General features: G+C 47.2%; 1 protein-coding gene across 1 annotated transcript in view; it reads right to left on the bottom strand.

The window, feature by feature from the left end:
* The window catches only part of doc2g (double C2-like domains, gamma), a gene marked incomplete at its 5' end in the record, with an annotated part of 54,814 nt that extends 37,874 nt beyond the window's left edge, over positions 1-16,940 (bottom strand). The window contains 4 exons of the mRNA XM_080760647.1: positions 2,083-2,192; positions 10,120-10,194; positions 11,897-11,976; positions 16,505-16,940. Of these exons, the coding sequence (XP_080616773.1) occupies positions 2,083-2,192; positions 10,120-10,194; positions 11,897-11,976; positions 16,505-16,940 (701 nt within the window). The remainder of the gene's footprint in view (positions 1-2,082; positions 2,193-10,119; positions 10,195-11,896; positions 11,977-16,504) is intronic.
* Between the last annotated feature and the right edge of the window lie 1,929 nt (positions 16,941-18,869).

Consider the following 18,869-nt stretch of genomic DNA (forward strand, 5'->3'; position numbering starts at 1 on the left):
TCTCACCTCTCTGTCACTTGGCATCATTCACACTTTCCCTCCTCTCGCGCCCTCTCGCTCTCTCTCCGATCCATATCGGCATCAGTCAGTCAGTCTTCTCTCTCACTGTCTCCCTATTTTTGTCACTGTCTGCTTTTCCGTCTGTATTTCTCCGTCTCTCTCTCTCTCTCTCTCTCTCTCTCTGTTCCTCTGTCTCTCTATCTTGACTCCATACCTCTCTGATCCTCCCCCTTTTTAGCTCCTCCGAGCCTCCGTGCCAACATGTCTTCAGGGCTGTCTCCTTTCTCCTTGGATAGAGGTCAGGTGGGCTTCCTCATGGTGTGAGGGGCCGCAGATACTTTCCTAGCGTGTGTGTGTGTGTGTGTACCCACACACACATAGGACACGAGAGAATGTATATTACATTCAATGTGTCAATGCTTATAGAACCTGCATGTACAGTATTATGCAATGATGCAAAGAAGAAGTCCTTTTGGCATGCGTTCAGAAGTGGGGCATTCATTAATTCATTCTCTCCATGCATGCAGCCTGGATGCAGTCAGTGTCCTTGACATGCATTCCGAATGACAAACACCTGACCGCCTGTCTGTATCTGTATATCTGTGTGCATGTATCTGTTACAAGAGGATTAGATGTGTGTACGCATGCGCGTTTGCTCGCAAATCCAGCTGTACGACAAGTGCAACAAGAGTGTCCAAACTGCCTGCGTTTGGAGTTTGTTTCCCCGAAGACACTTCAGCACAATGACGTCCGACTCTAATGCTGCTAATCTCTGAGCAAACGGGAGCATTCTGGAACCCAGTGTGCCACGGAGGAAAAACAAACTCTCTCTCTCTCTCTCTGAATCCTCTTTCACTGACAATCAGGATGGGTGCACGGTGATGTAACCGCAGTGGTCCCCAACCGTTTCATAAACTGAAGTACCACCTCAGAAAATATGTGTACCACATTTTAACAAATACTGTACACTTTTTGAGTGGTAATAATAATAAATAATAATAAATAATAAACAGCTGTGTGTGTCCCTGGCTGTGTTCCTGGGTCTGAGCACGGCAATAGCATATTATCACCACCAATTGTCACTGTTGTGCAGCCTAACACACACACACACACACACACACACACACACACACACACACCAGGGGGAGAGCTTGTACAGTACAGTATACAGTAGAAATCTCTCTCCTCTCCTATGATCATGTTTTAGGGTGGCGCTCCATCTTTAAGTAAAACATGTGAGTAGCCTATACTTTTTCCACCACTGCAAGGCAGTGTTGTTTTTTGTAGCAACATTTGATTTTAATCGAGGGGGGGGGGTAGCGTATTCCTTTGCCCGATTTGTGTGTGGACACATTTTTGACCTCAGCGACTCTGCAGAGTCTCTGCGGGCTATAGCTAGCTGGCCAACAGCTCAGCAGAGTCACCACAGGCCTCCACCCGCTAACCAAGCAATATTTTTGGCCTGCAGGCTGCGATAATGCATTAACTGGGAAACATCCACTGGGGAGGCATGGACAGTTATTGGCATTAGCGCCAGCGATTTGGAGGAGTCATGAATAGTTTGTTCCCCTGCGTAATGAAGCCATCATTTGGCGGTGCTGGGGATTGGGCGATAGTTGAGCCGCGGCATTAGCCCATTTAGACCTGAGTGAGGAACGCATCTGTGTCACCTCATAGCTTTTAACCACTTTAACCATTATTTTAAAACTTTTAGCTGTTGAAAAATAGCAGATCTACAAGCTCGTAGCGCTCAGTGCCGCAGTACAAGCTTGTAGATCTACTATTTTAGAAGAATCGTGAAAACGTGTGCAAATCTTTGAATACTCTTTCACAGCAAACGTTTTTAACTCAAATCTTTGCTTCAGGGTGGGGTGGGAGTGGGGTCCCTGGAACAACATATTTTCAGATGGGGGGTCGGAGGCCATGCAATTACATATCATTGTATCATATCATTTGGCGGTCCTTGACATGAAATAGTTTGAGAACTGCACTGACATATAGAAAAATAATATATAGAAGACATTTCTGTTGTAGAGTCTGTTGTCAGGTCTTCTTAACGGATCAGGGAAATTAATATCCTACCTGAGTGTTTTGGTGGTCATGTCGATGGCCGTGATGCCGTGGTACACCAGCGTCTCGTTCCACACCGGGTTCAGCGTGTTCTTCAAGGTCTTTGTGCGTAACTTGTTTGCCTGGAAGTGGAAGAAGAAGAAGAAGAATGGACATCAGAATCAATCTTTATTATTGTCACATCACATTACAAGTAAGGCGGGTGAGAAGCTTGGGTTGTGCTGGCTCATCATTGCAGTAAAAAAAAAAAAGACTGCAAGTAGAGCGTACACAGCTTATGTCGGCGCTGCCAGCAGCTTTCTGGCAACTTGAAGAGAAAAGAAGTCAAAACCATGGAGAGCTCCGTAGATTTAGAGTTATTCAGCTTTTTAGTCAGCCTGCATGCAAGAAGTGAACGTACCGTTCTAGGATCGCTGAAGAAGGAAAGGCCAAGCAAAAAAATTATAATAATACAGCGATCCCGTTTGATATCAATAATAAAGCTTATAATGACGGAGCGTTCTGCCAGGAGCAGTTGGAGGGAAAACACATTTATTTATCCCCCCCCACCCCACCCAGCTCCGGAAGTCACAGACATCTGCCACCTAGTTTTTTCGGGGGAAGAGGACAGCAGGCTTTCCACACTTCACCTGTCCCTGTGCCCCCCCCCCCTCCACCTCCCTCCCATGTCACAACACCACCAGCAGCAGCCGCCAGATGCCCTGATATCAACCAACCACACATCCTCCAACACAGCAGCACACCACTCACTGTTTTAATACACGACAAATGAAACGTTTCCACCATAATAAAAATAAAAGGCCCAGGGGGCCACGCACTACTATAATAACTGTACTATAATAACTGTACACTGCCGACGCTATTCAACACTTACTTTTCACTGAGATTTATTAAATGGGCATAATATACTGTATATAGGCTGACTCATTCTCTCCGTGCCTTCAGGAGTTCAGGTTGTGGTCACTGGTTAGTTTAGTTTGAGCATATTTTATTTCTCTCGTGCTTTTCAAATTGCAGCTCTGTGTTCTTCTCTGCGGGGCTAAATGGTGCATTTATATAGCGCTTTTATACACTTTACAATGATTGTGCATTATTCACACGTACGTAGTGCCGCACACACACACACACACACACACACACACACACACACACACTCTGATGGCGGTGGAAACCATGCAAGGCACTATCCTGCATGTTGGGAGCAACTATAGGAGTCTTTCTGAAGCCCGGGATCGAACTCAGTTCCCATCCGGGCCGCTCTACCGGCCACTCTACCCCCTGAGCCACTGCTGTTAATTGACGTCATGAACACATGATGAACACATCATGATTTTTAATTAACACTCTGGATTTTGCTGTGTTCGCTCTTCCAGCAAACTAGTCAATTCGAGTGTGAAAACTTCTAGTGCTTTTCAACGTATAATTATCCTCCCCTTCCCCGCCTCTCGTCTCTCTCAATGTCGTGTGTCTCGTGGGTGAGAACGATTTTTGTGCTTTTCATTGTGTTTTGTGGCCCGCCAGGCTGTGATGGCAAAGCAGTGTAATGTGCTGTAGAGCCCACACTGCATTCCATTGTTCTGCCATACCGTCAGCCTGTCTTCTCCTCCTCCTGAGTTCCATTCACCAGCCATGCAAACTGCACAGTTTGGCTTTCTGTTCAAGCCCTTTCAACCTGGTGTCCGTGGTGACCCGGCCGCACTGTATGTTGGGAGCTATTTCATACTTTGTTGAAAATGGCTCGCAACATTTGCGGGTGCCTGATGGAGGGGGAATGAAACATGGTTGAAATAATGTGTTCCCTCCACGCACTATACGTCCAACCGGGGAAACTCCCCCCGTCAGGTGAAAAGAAGCGGCTTGGACTCCTCATGCATTGAAGGAAGCATGAGGTCAGTCCGCTGCTCTCCCCAGGTTGGCGGAGGGAGTGTAGCGCCCATGATTACATTAGATAATTGACACTGGGTGGAAAGAATGGGTTACAAAATCGTGGGATAAAAATTATAAACAAGAAAAACTATTAACTTTGTTTGAAGAACTTACTGTGCTGCACTGTTGTGACAAAAAGAGAGCTGAGCCAGAACAAGCAATCTTCTTTCCTATACGGTCATGCAGTGTGGGTCATGACATGACTGAAAGAATAAGGTCGCGAATACAAGCGGCCGAAATGAGTTTTCTCAGACGGGTGGCTGACATCTCCCTTAGAGATAGGGTGAGAAGTTCAGTCACGCAAGAGAGACTCAGAGTAGAGTCACTGCTTCTTCGCCTGGAAGGGAGCCAGCTTAGGTGGTTCGGGCATCATAGGATGCCTCTCGAGCATCTCCCTAGGGAGGTCATCGAGGGGGCAGACTGCTCATGAATATACTGTTCATGAGCAGAGTTAGGTTGAAGGATGGATGGATGGACTTATACTGTTCATGAGCAGAGTCAGGTTGAAGGATGGATGGATGGACTTATACTGTTCATGAGCAGAGTCAGGTTGAAGGATGGATGGATGGATGGACTTATACTGTTCATGAGCAGAGTCAGGTTGAAGGATGGATGGACTTATACTGTTCATGAGCAGAGTCAGGTTGAAGGATGGATGGATGGATGGACTTATACTGTTCATGAGCAGAGTTAGGTTGAAGGATGGATGGATGGACTTATACTGTTCATGAGTCACGACTCCCCGCAGCTACGGCAGCTTTCGTCATCGTGCCATGCAAACATTCAGCCTTCACTTCTCTGACACCAACCATACTTGCACTTCCTTTGAAATGTTCCCCCATTTCAGGGTCATGTCTAATGAAATCCATTAAGACCTGAGCTCAAAATTCTAAACATTTCTTTTCAGTTTCAGTATCAGTGGTGCTCAAACTATTTCATGTGAAGGAACCCCAAACTTGTATGTAAATTGGCCACGACCCCAATCTGAAAATATGTTGCACCGCATTTTCACGACTGACGAATGGCGCGCTACGAGCTTGTAGATCTGCTATTTGTCAATAGCTAAATTATACCATAATGCTTAAAACACCAAAAGGTGTTCCCGCCCAAAATGGGCTAAGGTCTGTCATGCGGGTGTTTTCAGCCCTCAGCTATATCTGTAAGGAATACAAGGGGCATGCATCCTGCAGTAGTCACTTTGAGTGGCACCACACAAAGCCACAGGTGAACATGTACAGTAGTTGCGCAACAGACCTTAACCCATTTTGGGGCGGGAACCCCTTTTGGTGTTTTAAGCATTGTGTTATGACTCTCACCTATATGGTCATGCAGTGTGGGTCATGACATAGGATCATATATGGTCATGCAGTGTGGGTCATGACATAGGATCATATATGGTCATACAGTGTGGGTCATGACATAGGATCATATATGGTCATACAGTGTGGGTCATGACATAGGATCATATATGGTCATGCAGTGTGAGTCATGACATAGGATCATATATGGTCATACAGTGTGGGTCATGACATAGGATCATATATGGTCATGCAGTGTGAGTCATGACATAGGATCATATATGGTCATGCAGTGTGGGTCATGACATAGGATCATATATGGTCATGCAGTGTGGGTCATGACATAGGATCATATATGGTCATACAGTGTGGGTCATGACATAGGATCATATATGGTCATGCAGTGTGAGTCATGACATAGGATCATATATGGTCATGCAGTGTGAGTCATGACATAGGATCATATATGGTCATGACATAGGATCATATATGGTCATGCAGTGTGGGTCATGACATAGGATCATATGTCGGGCATTTATATTACTAACCCTACCCTAAATCCCAAACCTAACCCTATAACCACAAGCACGACGCAACGGACCATCTACCCTGTGCATTTTTTTGATTACCAGACAAACATAAATGTATTCTTTATGACGGAAATCATTCATTACAATAATTTGTGTGTTAATCGCCAAAAATGTAATGGTGACAGACAGCCCTACGCGTTGCTGACCTTTTAGGTAAGCTACATTTGGCGCATCATACAACAATAAGTACTGATCTAAACCGTGCCGTTTTAGACTGTATATTGGATGTACTACAAGCAGCCTCACAGTGAGCTACAATTTTTGAAACATCCTGAAAGTGTTTGTAAATGCGTTGTCTTCTGGGGGGGTCGCTGGTACAACACTACACACCAGGATGCTTACACACAAGTGCCGCGGGTCCACGGGAGAATACACTGAAGAGGGAATCTTGTAAAAGACAAGAAAGCGGACACACACGCTGAAGTGTTCAATATGCTATTAAGCCTTAATCCATTTAGACCCGAGGACGATTCTACAAATGTTTTCTACGTCAGTGGTTCTCAAACAAGGACCCCCAGAATTATATGTAATTGGCCTAGGACGCCAATCTCAAAATATGTTGTTCCAGGAACCTCTAATGTGAGTATTCTTTCCACTAGATCGAATCAACACTTTCTGACAAGAAATTGTCAGAAAGTGTGCTTCGTTTGGCAGGTGTGAAGGCTCAATCCAAGTCTGATGCGGATCAAAGAACTGCATTCTACTCTATTTCACTGCAGGTGTGAATGCAACCTGCATCAAATCAAATAATGGAAATAAAGCAAACAATGTGGCGGATGAATGATGAGGAAACACAGTTGGAGACAGAGAAAGCATATTTTACGCACGTTACCGTGGATAGACGCAGTCGAATGAGGAGACTGAAGCACTCATCGGAAAATATGAGGATGAGTACATTAATCAATTGCTTATAAGGAAACTCATAAAAACACTGCAGTGTAGCCTACAGAATAGTCTGTCTGTCTGTCTTTGCATAAACATGGAGTGCCGTCACTGTCGCTGTGTGGGGACTGGGAGTAGTGGACACTTTCTTCATCTGTCTAAACTTGTAAACGGCGGAGGTCGGATTCATTTTGCGCTGCTGTCTGCACTCAGATGCTCTCAGCGCTGTGCCTCCATGCCCAAGAGAACAGTGCGTGTGGAGAGAGAGAGAGAGAGAGAGAGAGAGAGAGAGAGAGATCCAGTCCCTGACGGCCCGACGACACACTGCATGCACGTAACTCTAATTTTTCGTGACGTTTTAACTATTACTCTGAGTATAATTTGAACACCACATATTTCACAGTGTAGTTTGTGCATTGAACACATTGATAAAGTTCCCTGCTGGCCTGGGCCGTGGCTTAGCGGTCCAGGCGCCTTGGCTGGTAATCCAGTCTGGCAGTGTGCTGCGGGTTCGACTCCCGATCCCGAAGGCATGTCACCCCCCCCATCTCTCTCCCCATTTCCTGTCAGCCTACTGTCTGTCCCTCCATAAAAAATAAAAAAAGATAAAGTTCCCTGCTGCGTTTCCAATTGCTGCGGATCACAGCGCAGTGTGAAGGCAAACGCGGCAAATTTAATAAGCAACTTCTCTGCCCATTCGCATCGAGTCTATACCGAATTAGAGGTGTGAACGTGACCTTAGTCACAATGAGTCACCTGGAATGTTTTAGTGTTATAGTCTAGTTTTCTGTGGGTGTGAGACATGATGAGGAACGTCTCACACCCCCCAAAGCCCCCAAAGCAACCATCCCCCCCCCCGCCACGTGCACAGAGCGCTGCTGAAAGCACCGTGGCGACAAAAAAAAAACACTCTGTGAAATCTGGGGTGGTAATTAATGAATGAAAGGACCTAACATTTCAATCCGTATGTGTGTACGTGTGTGTGTGTGTGTGTGTGTGTGAGTGATGTTAGACTACAGTAATATGCGTATGAGCATGGACAGGCGCGTGCCATGGGTGTGTGTGTTTGTATGTCTGACATAGTCTGAATAGCTGTTGATGAGTTAACAGCATCCTTTTGTGAGGAAGAAAATGTGTGTGTGTGTGTGTGTGTGTGTGTGTGTGCATGCGTGCGTGCACGAGTGTGTGCCTGTCATCGTCACTTTCACACTTCCACGGCTCTACCTTGGAGCAGCATGGTCCTGTGTGTGTGTGAGAGTGTGTGTGAATGTGTGTGTGACTGCGTGTGTGTGTGTGACGTGTGTGTGTGTGTGTGTGTGTGTGTGTGTGTGTGTGTTCCTTGGAGCAGCATGGACTGTGTGGTCGATATTTACCCCAGGCAGGTGTGTGTGGGTATTGGCGTGCTCACTGACGTTCTCTCTCTCTCTCTCTCTCTCTCTCTCTCTCCCTCCCTCCATCTCCCCCTCCCCCCTATCTCCCTCTCTCTCTCCCCTCATCTCCCTTTACCACCCTCTCTCTCTGTCTCTCCCTCTGTCTCTCTCTCTCTCTCGCCCATCAACACTCGCCATTTGCCTGTTGACGTGAGCCGTATAACAATCCACAGTGTTGCCATGACGACCACCTGCTGCCGTCCTGCCCCCGCCCCTCCCCTCCCCTCCCCTCCCGCCTCCCTCCCTCCCTCCCTCCCACCACACGCACTGTTGGTATTTCAAGGTCAAAGAGGGTCACGGCAAGATGGAGAGATAGTGACAGAGGGTGGATAAAGGGAATGTGAGATAACAACAAAGGGGACCAAAACACACAGACGGGAAAGGGGGGCTGGAGGGGGGCTGCGGGCGGGCGGTGGTAACGGCGGTGGTTTCTGAGGGTTGCACCTTAAGACCTCTGCGGTCGGTCGCATCGGTGCAAACCGTCCGTCTGGATGGATGTCTGCCCCGTTTGTCACACCAGCCTCGCTGTGTGTGTGTGTTAACCTTGAGCCAAAAATGGCTGACAACAGGTTGCCGCCGCCTATAGCCCAAGGCGTTAACGCTGCCCTGCACGCGCCTCATCTTTGGGCTGCTGCCGTTTGCATTAACTCTTTCTCTGCCACTAGCTTGGTAGCATACTTGTAGTTAAGCTGTGCCAGCACCTGCGTCCACTTTAAAGATAATCGGTTTCCTCCCCCCTGTAGCCCCATTCACACACTCACTGCAACCATTGGCTATCATCATTGCGAGACAAAGTCACAAATGACATCCGAACTTTGGATGGCTGAGGATCACCAAGGATTCCTGAGTTATGGAGGTTTGAAAATCCTGCTTTGAACCTATAGGTAAACGGAGAGGACTTCTATGTAAACCATCATTAGCCCCCCCATAGCACCCCCAGTCACAATTTTCTGGAGCCGTCGCTGATATGAGGGGGTATACGAACATGTTCGTACCTGGCTGATAACGTCCCATAGCCGGGGGGTATGAATATATTCGTACCTCGCAGAGAGAGAATTAAGAACAAGGCGAAAGGGGGTGATGAAACAGACCAGAACACGTTATGTTTCTGCTCGGCAGAGCGGAGCATTGGCCGGTGACCAACGCAGAGCCCTGTGCAATGGCTTGAAACCACATGCTAGATTAGTCTAGCTGCTATAGCAAGCTCTTTTCTTTTTCTGCACGGGATTCGGTGACATTCTGTTTGACCTTTTTCATGTAGCTGGCAAAAGAAAAAGAACACGAATAAATTGCTTGCATTATGCTCAAACACATTATACATATATAACACACACACACAGTGTACAATCATTGGAGTGTAAAAACTGTACCCCCACGTGGACTCTTTACATGTCTCTGACTGGGGATAATGAAATCGCACGTGGCATTTTAATTAATTAAAAACCTCTTTTGTTTCGCCCCAGTTATTTTCAATCGTTCGTTGTAGGTTCTTTGCTGTCTGGTGTGCTCTATCTAGACAAGAAGAGAACGGCACATGTTGTGAATGGGGCAGAGAATCAGTGTTGATTTCGTCGACTAAAACTAAGATGAAAAATGTTCTGTCGACTACCTTTTCCACTGATGAAAACTAAATGGAAACTAAATTAAAACGAAGCTATTGTGACTAAAACTAAGACTAAATATACTGACAATTTCGTCAACAAATAAAAACTAGACTAAAATGTTAGGAAGGGACTATAGTGGACAAGAGATCCAGTATAAGTCATTTTACACTTGGTTGCATGCTGAAAATAGCAGATCTACAAGCTCGAGCTTGTAGATCTGCTATTTTCAGCAAAAGTAAACGATACGACGGCATCAAGGCACCGCCAAAATACATTTTAGTCGACTAAATCATCTGCAGATTTAGTCTGGAGTTCTGACCTTGCTAGCCCCGGGCAGGAGATGAAGCTTGACGTATGGATCCGCGAGCCCATTGGAGTCCATCGCCTTCAGTCCCTGCAGACACACACACACACACAGAGACAGCACGCACACGCACACACACACACACACACACACACACACACACACACACACACACACACACACACACGCAGATGAGTCAATGGTGACTGGTGATGACACAGAGCGTCAGATTGTGTCCTCCCGCCATAGTTACATCTGAGCATAGTGCTACCGGGGTGTCCTTTTCCTTCGCACCATTGTGCCCTTTTTTTCCCTCGTCGGGCAAGCTCACAGGACATTAATTAACATCATCTGACAGTCCAACAACATACGGCGCAAAAATCTGTGCCCTCGTGTGTACTATACTGTACGTCCGACCGTTCGGCCGTTCTGGATAGTATCTATAGCCGGAGCTAAACGTTAAATGTTGTGTTTTGCCACGTTTTTTCCGCCGACGGCGATCGGTATGAAGCTTTACGTGCCAAGACATTGTGATATGTTACCGTCGTATTTTATCCATCTATAAATGCACCACGTCTCTGTATGTGTGTGTGTGTGTGTACAGTACGTTATTGACTTTGATATTTGATGCCTGTCACTTTATTCACATTCTCTCATGCCTAATGCGGCCGTCTCTGAGGCCAGCAGGTGTGCATGAAGGTCCATTTCAAACGGGCAGAGATTTACCCGAGAGGAATAGTAAGAGAGTGACGACACTAAAGCGTTGACTCCCATTGTAACAGTGGAATGCGGAAGTGCTCATTCTCTCTCAATGGGATAGTTCCAATGTTTGGAACTATAGCCCATAGGCACCCGCTTTGCGGCGAGATCAAAGCGTGTCGCCACTCTCTTATTATTCCACTCTGCGATTTACGAGCATAGTAATTCATTTTCAGTGAGAGCTGCATTTTTTTTTGTCTTTTTTAGTTTTTTGACGCTTGCGTTCGTTCATCGCTGCCCGTTTGAAAGGACCTTTACACACGTTGTATTATTATTGTTTGTTTTTAAAAGACTGAATGGTTTTGGCACCTCAGTATCTGTCGGATCTTATTGAGGTGTATAATCCCCCACGGTCACTGCGGTCTGCGGGCCAGCTAAACCTTAGGGTAAAAAAGAGTCTTTTCCATCATATCCCCCACATTATGGAATGCGTTCTCCACCCAATGTCAAACTGGCCCCCTCCATTGAGACCTTAAAATCCCGACTAAAGACCCACCTCTACACCTTGGCTTTTAACCCCGGTTGAGTTTCTGTGGTCCATGTTTTTGCGAACGCAGTGAGCACTTACTATGAGACCTAGCAGATCATGTCTGTGTGTGTGTGTGTGTGTGTCTGTCTGTCCCGCTTTTGTGCCCATATATGGAGCTGAGTGATTACGTCACCATGACTCAGCCATAACCCCAAAGCAGCTATACGTCCAAAACCCAAATATGTACGAGCTGCGTTCGCTTCCCGCGTTTGCGCGTCTTACTGGTGTATCTCCGTTTTGTATTTGTGTGTGTGTGTGTGTGTGTGTGTGTGTGTGTGTGTGTGTGTGTGTTTGATCTGTGTTTATAGCTACAGTGTATTTAGTTTTATTCTTCTGTACAGCACTTAGTAAACTTTTGAGTTGTAAAATGTGCTTTATAAATGAAGTCATTGGATTGGAAGGTTTGTACAAGTCCTTTCGGGTCCCTTTCAAGGTCCATTTTGCAATTCTGCACAGAGCAGTGCATTCATCTCAATACTTTGACAGTGTCTCTACTGCACATACCTTGGCCTTATGGATGGTGCAGTGAAGGCTGTTGTTGCTCACATCAAAGTTCAGGTTGAATTCCAGGGTGCCAAGGTAGGCTGAAAACACACAACACCATGGTTACTGAACAGGTAGGCTGAAAACACACAACACCATGGTTACTGAACAGGTAGGCTGACAACACACACACACAAGACCATGGTTACTGAACAGGTAGGCTGACAACAAACAACACCAGTTACTTAACCTGTACACACACACACACACACACACACACACACACACACACACACACACACACACACACACACACACACACACACACACACACACACACACACACACACACACACACACACACACACACACACACACACACTGTCAAGAGACCTTGTATCTCCATATTTCAGCTTCATGTTCTTTTCATAAATTAATGTCTTATATAGAGGGTATATGAGCATGACATCATCCCCATACCTGGAAGAGGCGGGAACGTCTAGTTTCCGGCCTTGACAGCACATACATCACTTTGCCGCTCACTTTCATCAGAGTGAGGCCAAGGTTGGCCTCCGGGGCAGAACGCCAAGAAAACTAGTTTTCACCTATAACACCCCATCAGAGCATCCACCTCTGAAGATAACAGAAGGCACTGTCAAAGTGCCTTCTCTTGAAGTCAATGACTTCAATGGTACTCAATGGTACTTGAAGTCAATGACTTCAAGTACCTGGGCTCATGGGTCAACTCAACGGAGCAAGATCTTTAAAGTGAGGAAGGCACTTGCATGGAGGGCTCTGAACGGCATGGCCAGTGTATGGAACTCAAACCTCCCTAGCTGTCAAACCAAACTCAGCTTCTTCTACGCAGCGGTGGAGTCTGTTCGCCTATACGGCAGTGAATGCTGGACCCTGAAGCCAACCCTGCAGAAGTCTGTATACGGGTGCTACACCACTATGCTGCGCGCAGTACTTAACATCAGCAAGAGTACACATGTTACCTCGGTATGAGGGAATACCAAGGGGAAAAAACCCACAGGACTTATACCGATGTACCTGGAAGAAAATATCTTGTCTATGGGATTTTCTCTTGGCAATATTGGTAGGGGCGCAGTGGAGTAACTAAAAGTATAGATTTTTTCTGGCCTAAAATGCATTTTATACACGTGGTGGATGTCTTTCTAATGATCAAAGTAGCAAAAACGTTCCTTTTATATTAGCAGAGGTCGAGAAGCTGGTCTGCATTTCATGCGAGGGCAATGCATTGGACGTCCCATAGCTCTAATGCAGCGGCAGCAACGGCATTAAGGCATTAAGGCCTCTATGGACCATGTAGCCTCTATGGACCATGTAGCCTCTATGGACCATGTAGCCTCTATGGACCATGTAGCTGTAGCCTCTATGGACCATGTAGCCTCTATGGACCATGTAGCCTCTATGGACCATGTAGCCTCTATGGACCATGTAGCCTCTATGGACCATGTAGCCTCTATGGACCATGTAGCCTCTATGGACCATGTAGCTGTAGCCTCTATGGACCATGTAGCCTCTATGGACCATGTAGCCTCTATGGACCATGTAGCCTCTATGGACCATGTAGCTGTAGCCTCTATGGACCATGTAGCTGTAGCCTCTATGGACCATGTAGCCTCTATGGACCATGTAGCCTCTATGGACCATGTAGCCTCTACCATGTAGCCTCTATGGACCATGTAGCCTCTATGGACCATGTAGCTGTAGCCTCTATGGACCATGTAGCCTCTATGGACCATGTAGCCTCTATGGACCATGTAGCCTCTATGGACCATGTAGCCTCTATGGACCATGTAGCTGTAGCCTCTATGGACCATGTAGCCTCTATGGACCATGTAGCCTCTATGGACCATGTAGCCTCTATGGACCATGTAGCCTCTATGGACCATGTAGCTGTAGCCTCTATGGACCATGTAGCCTCTATGGACCATGTAGCCTCTATGGACCATGTAGCCTCTATGGACCATGTAGCTGTAGCCTCTATGGACCATGTAGCCTCTATGGACCATGTAGCCTCTATGGACCATGTAGCTGTAGCCTCTATGGACCATGTAGCCTCTATGGACCATGTAGCCTCTATGGACCATGTAGCCTCTATGGACCATGTAGCCTCTATGGACCATGTAGCCTCTATGGACCATGTAGCTGTAGCCTCTATGGACCATGTAGCCTCTATGGACCATGGAGCCTCTATGGACCATGTAGCCTCTATGGACCATGTAGCCTCTATGGACCATGTAGCCTCTATGGACCATGTAGCCTCTATGGACCATGTAGCCTCTATGGACCATAGAGCTGTAGCCTCTATGGACCATGTAGCCTCTATGGACCATAGAGCTGTAGCCTCTATGGACCATGTAGCCTCTATGGACCATAGAGCTGTAGCCTCTATGGACCATGTAGCCTCTATGGACCATAGAGCTGTAGCCTCTATGGACCATGTAGCCTCTATGGACCATGTAGCCTCTATGGACCATGTAGCCTCTATGGACCATGTAGCCTCTATGGACCATGTAGCTGTAGCCTCTATGGACCATGTAGCCTCTATGGACCATGTAGCTGTAGCCTCTATGGACCATGTAGCCTCTATGGACCATGTAGCCTCTATGGACCATGTAGCCTCTATGGACCATGTAGCCTCTATGGACCATGTAGCTGTAGCCTCTATGGACCATGTAGCTGTAGCCTCTATGGACCATGTAGCCTCTATGGACCATAGAGCTGTAGCCTCTATGGACCATAGAGCTGTAGCCTCTATGGACCATGTAGCCTCTATGGACCATGGAGCTGTAGCCTCTATGGACCATGTAGCCTCTATGGACCATGTAGCCTCTATGGACCATGTAGCCTCTATGGACCATGTAGCCTCTATGGACCATGTAGCCTCTATGGACCATGTAGCCTCTATGGACCATGTAGCCTCTATGGACCATGTAGCTGTAGCCTCTATGGACCATGTAGCCTCTATGGACCATGTAGCCTCTATGGACCATGTAGCCTCTATGGACCATGTAGCCTCTATGGACCATGTAGCCTCTATGGACCATGTAGCCTCTATGGACCATGTAGCCTCTATGGACCATGTAGCCTCTATGGACCATGGAGCTGTAGCCTCTATGGACCATGTAGCCTCTATGGACCATGTAGCCTCTATGGACCATGTAGCCTCTATGGACCATAGCTGTAGCCTCTATGGACCATAGAGCTGTAGCCTCTATGGACCATGTAGCTGTAGCCTCTATGGACCATGTAGCTGTAGCCTCTATGGACCATGTAGCCTCTATGGACCATGTAGCTGTAGCCTCTATGGACCATGTAGCCTCTATGGACCATGTAGCCTCTATGGACCATGTAGCTGTAGCCCATACCCGAAAAAAAACCCACCTTTGGACATACATGGTTTTCAAATAAATGCAGCGTGCCTCTGTGCCTCTGAAATGGAGTGGAGTAGAAGTGTTGGGAATCGGAAATACTCAAGTAACGTACAAATACCTAAAAATTGTACTTAAGTACAGTAAGTAAATGTACTGAGTTACTTTCCACTGTTGGAATTGGTAGTGGATGGGATATCCTTATTGAAACAAGGCTGCATGGCGTGCAATAACAACACGAATCTACATCTGCCTCGTTTGATTCCAGTTTGTCAAAGGAAGGAACCAGAAGATTGCCTCTCAGTGGCACGTATAGATGATCAGAGATGCCAGAGCACTGGAAGTGGGATTGACTGACTGTGATGCATGATGGGAGAAACAAACACTTGACACCACAATTACACGGAAAAACACATTCTGTGATTCTGAGCAATTTACCCAGGAACTCATTTAGGCACAAAGAAACACACGGACGCTCCCGGAATGCAAAGTGTGTGTGTATTGTAATGGCTTGCGATTTACCCACCCAACACAAGGGTGATAGCGCGCGGCCGCGCGCACCCACCCACTCTCTCTCTTTCGTGTCACACACACACACACACACACACACACACACACACACACACACACACACAGTGTCTGGACATTTTGACATGCTGGTTCGGGACATTCGCTCATAACCACTGAACTGTTTTTTTTTTTACAGCATTGCATTATTATTTTTTTGGCTGCCCACTCCGACACGATGTTTTCAGCTGCCCACTCCGACACGATTTCAACAGGACGTGGAAGTGGAGTGACACGTTTCACCGTTTCCAGAAAAGGAACCACCTGTCCTGTACAGTCGTCTGATTAGTCTCGCGTAGCCAGACAACTATTCCACAATCTGAATGCTATTTCGGGGCAAGGAAGCTGAGCAAGGAGCAAGGAAGCTGCCATTTCCGTTCACGTATTTTAAAATATATATATTTTTTCCTTTTCTGCTAAGCAACAAGCTTTATATGATTTATATTTATAGTAGGATAAAATGTGCAATGACTGTAAAGACGAAACGGAAATGGAGGAGGCTCCACTTCCACTTCATATTGTACTGCGAGAGGCAACAGTCTGGCAACGCGAGACTACACCGTCTGACCATTGCTGCCGACAGACCCAGCCACACACATAGCTGTCTATAGGAGTGGTTGCACCACTCAAAAATCATAACAAATCATAACAAAGCACTCACTGTCTTCGTCGTCCGAGTCGGCCCGCTCTCCCTCCTCGTCGTCGTCGCCGCGGCTCTCTCTGCCCCCCTGATCGAACTCGGCTCCGATGATGTGCCCATTGAACGTCTCCTCCTTCAGGATCTTCTTCTCGCGGGGCGGCGGCGGCGTGCACGGGTAGTCGTGGAAGCGCGGGAAGAAGTCAGAGATCTGTGGGATGGGCAGGATGGGCCCCGGGCACACGTTGATGGCAAAGTGCTCCTGCATGCTGATCTTCACCGGGGAAGGGGGGGGCAGGGCATGGTGGTGGTGGTGGTGGTGGTGGTGGCCCCGGGGGGCCACGCAGGGAGAGGACGCCGGAGAGGGGCCAGAGGAGGGGGGGGCGCCCGAGGAGGAGGGGGGGATGACCAGGTGGGTGGTGGAGGAGGGGGGCGGCGGGGGGGGCTTCGAGACACTCATGCGGACGGCCGGATGTGACTGTCAATGGGACAGGAGTGTGTGTGTGCATGGGAGGAGGAGGGTGGGGACGTTTGCGCGAGTGTATGTGTGTGTGTTTGGGGGGGGGGGCATGTGTGTGTTTGTGTGTGGCGGGGAGGGGAGGGGAGCGGATGGGCGAGAGAGAGAGAGAGAGGGGGGGGGGGGGATGAAAAAAGATTGAGGTGAAAAGAGGGACAAGGGAGGATCGTCGTGAGTAAAGAACAAGCGATGGGAGAATGAGACGTTATGGGCGGGAAAAATGAGCGAGGATGGTCAGAGGGGACGGAGAGAATTAGGAGGACGCACCGGGGACGAGACAACAACAGACAATAAGAACACAATCACATCTGTATCAGACTGTCTCTCTTTACACTCTGGCTGAGACAACAACAGACAATAAGAACACAATCACATCTGTATCAGACTGTCTCTCTCTACACTCTGGCTGAGACAACAGACAATAAGAACACAGTCACATCTGTATCAGACTGTCTCTCTCTACACTCTGGCTGAGACAACAGACAATAAGAACACAGTCACATCTGTATCAGACTGTCTCTCTCTACACTCTGGCTGAGACAACAGACAATAAGAACACAGTCACATCTGTATCAGACTGTCTCTCTTTACACTCTGGCTGAGACAACAACAGACAATAAGAACACAATCACATCTGTATCAGACTGTCTCTCTCTACACTCTGGCTGAGACAACAGACAATAAGAACACAGTCACATCTGTATCAGACTGTCTCTCTCTACACTCTGGCTGAGACAACAGACAATAAGAACACAGTCACATCTGTATCAGACTGTCTCTCTTTACACTCTGGCTGAGACAACAGACAATAAGAACACAATCACATCTGTATCAGACTGTCTCTCTTTACACTCTGGCTGAGACAACAGACAATAAGAACACAGTCACATCTGTATCAGACTGTCTCTCTTTACACTCTGGCTGAGACAACAGACAATAAGAACACAATCACATCTGTATCAGACTGTCTCTCTTTACACTCTGGCTGAGACAACAGACAATAAGAACACAGTCACATCTGTATCAGACTGTCTCTCTCTACACTCTGGCTGAGACAACAGACAATAAGAACACAGTCACTGTGTCATCTGTATCAGACTGTCTCTCTTTACACTCATGAGACATGAGGGTCAGGGCTTTACACAGCTGCACAGCTCCAGTGTTTGAGTAATTAATTGTGTGGCGTGCGCTCGTGCATGCTGTGTGCACGTATACACACTTACACAGTGCCATTCCTGTACAGTACACACCCACCCACGCACGTGCAGACCGTGTGCGGTCTGAACAGGAATGGCAGTTGAATGTCCTGTGATATGCCAACGATATCAGCGTGACATTTATATCTTGGGTTCTAGCTGACAACAAAATAACAGCTCGCTCATCTCCGCCGCACGATGGAGGTGTTATGACACGATGGTATCTTCATTTAATTCTCTCTCTCATCTTCCTTTCACATGAGTATAGTCTCTCTCTCTCTCATCTTGCTTTCACATGAGTAGTCTCTCTCTCTCTCTCTCTCTCTCTCTCATCTTGCTTTCACATGAGTAGGCAACTATATTCACGTTGCGCAGCTTGAGCTCTTACTTTGCTACTTATGCTTGTGTTTGTCGGTCAATCGAGTGGAAAGACTTGACGTGCGGGGCGGATAATTGTTCCTTAACCCATTTGGGATGGGAGTGCGTCGCCTGTGTCGCCTCATATAGCTTTAAAACCACTTTTAAACTTTTGCTGTTGAAAAATAGCAGATCTACAAGCTCGTAGCACGCTACGAGGGGAGGGGGGGGTCCCTGGAACAACATATTTTCAGTTGGGGGGGAGGGTGGGGGTCCAGCGGCCAAATACATATAATTTTGGGGGGTCCTCCTTGACATG

This window comes from Protomyctophum bolini, assembly GCF_963924005.1.
Source record: "Protomyctophum bolini genome assembly, chromosome: 3".
NCBI classification, from domain to species: domain Eukaryota; kingdom Metazoa; phylum Chordata; class Actinopteri; order Myctophiformes; family Myctophidae; genus Protomyctophum; species Protomyctophum bolini.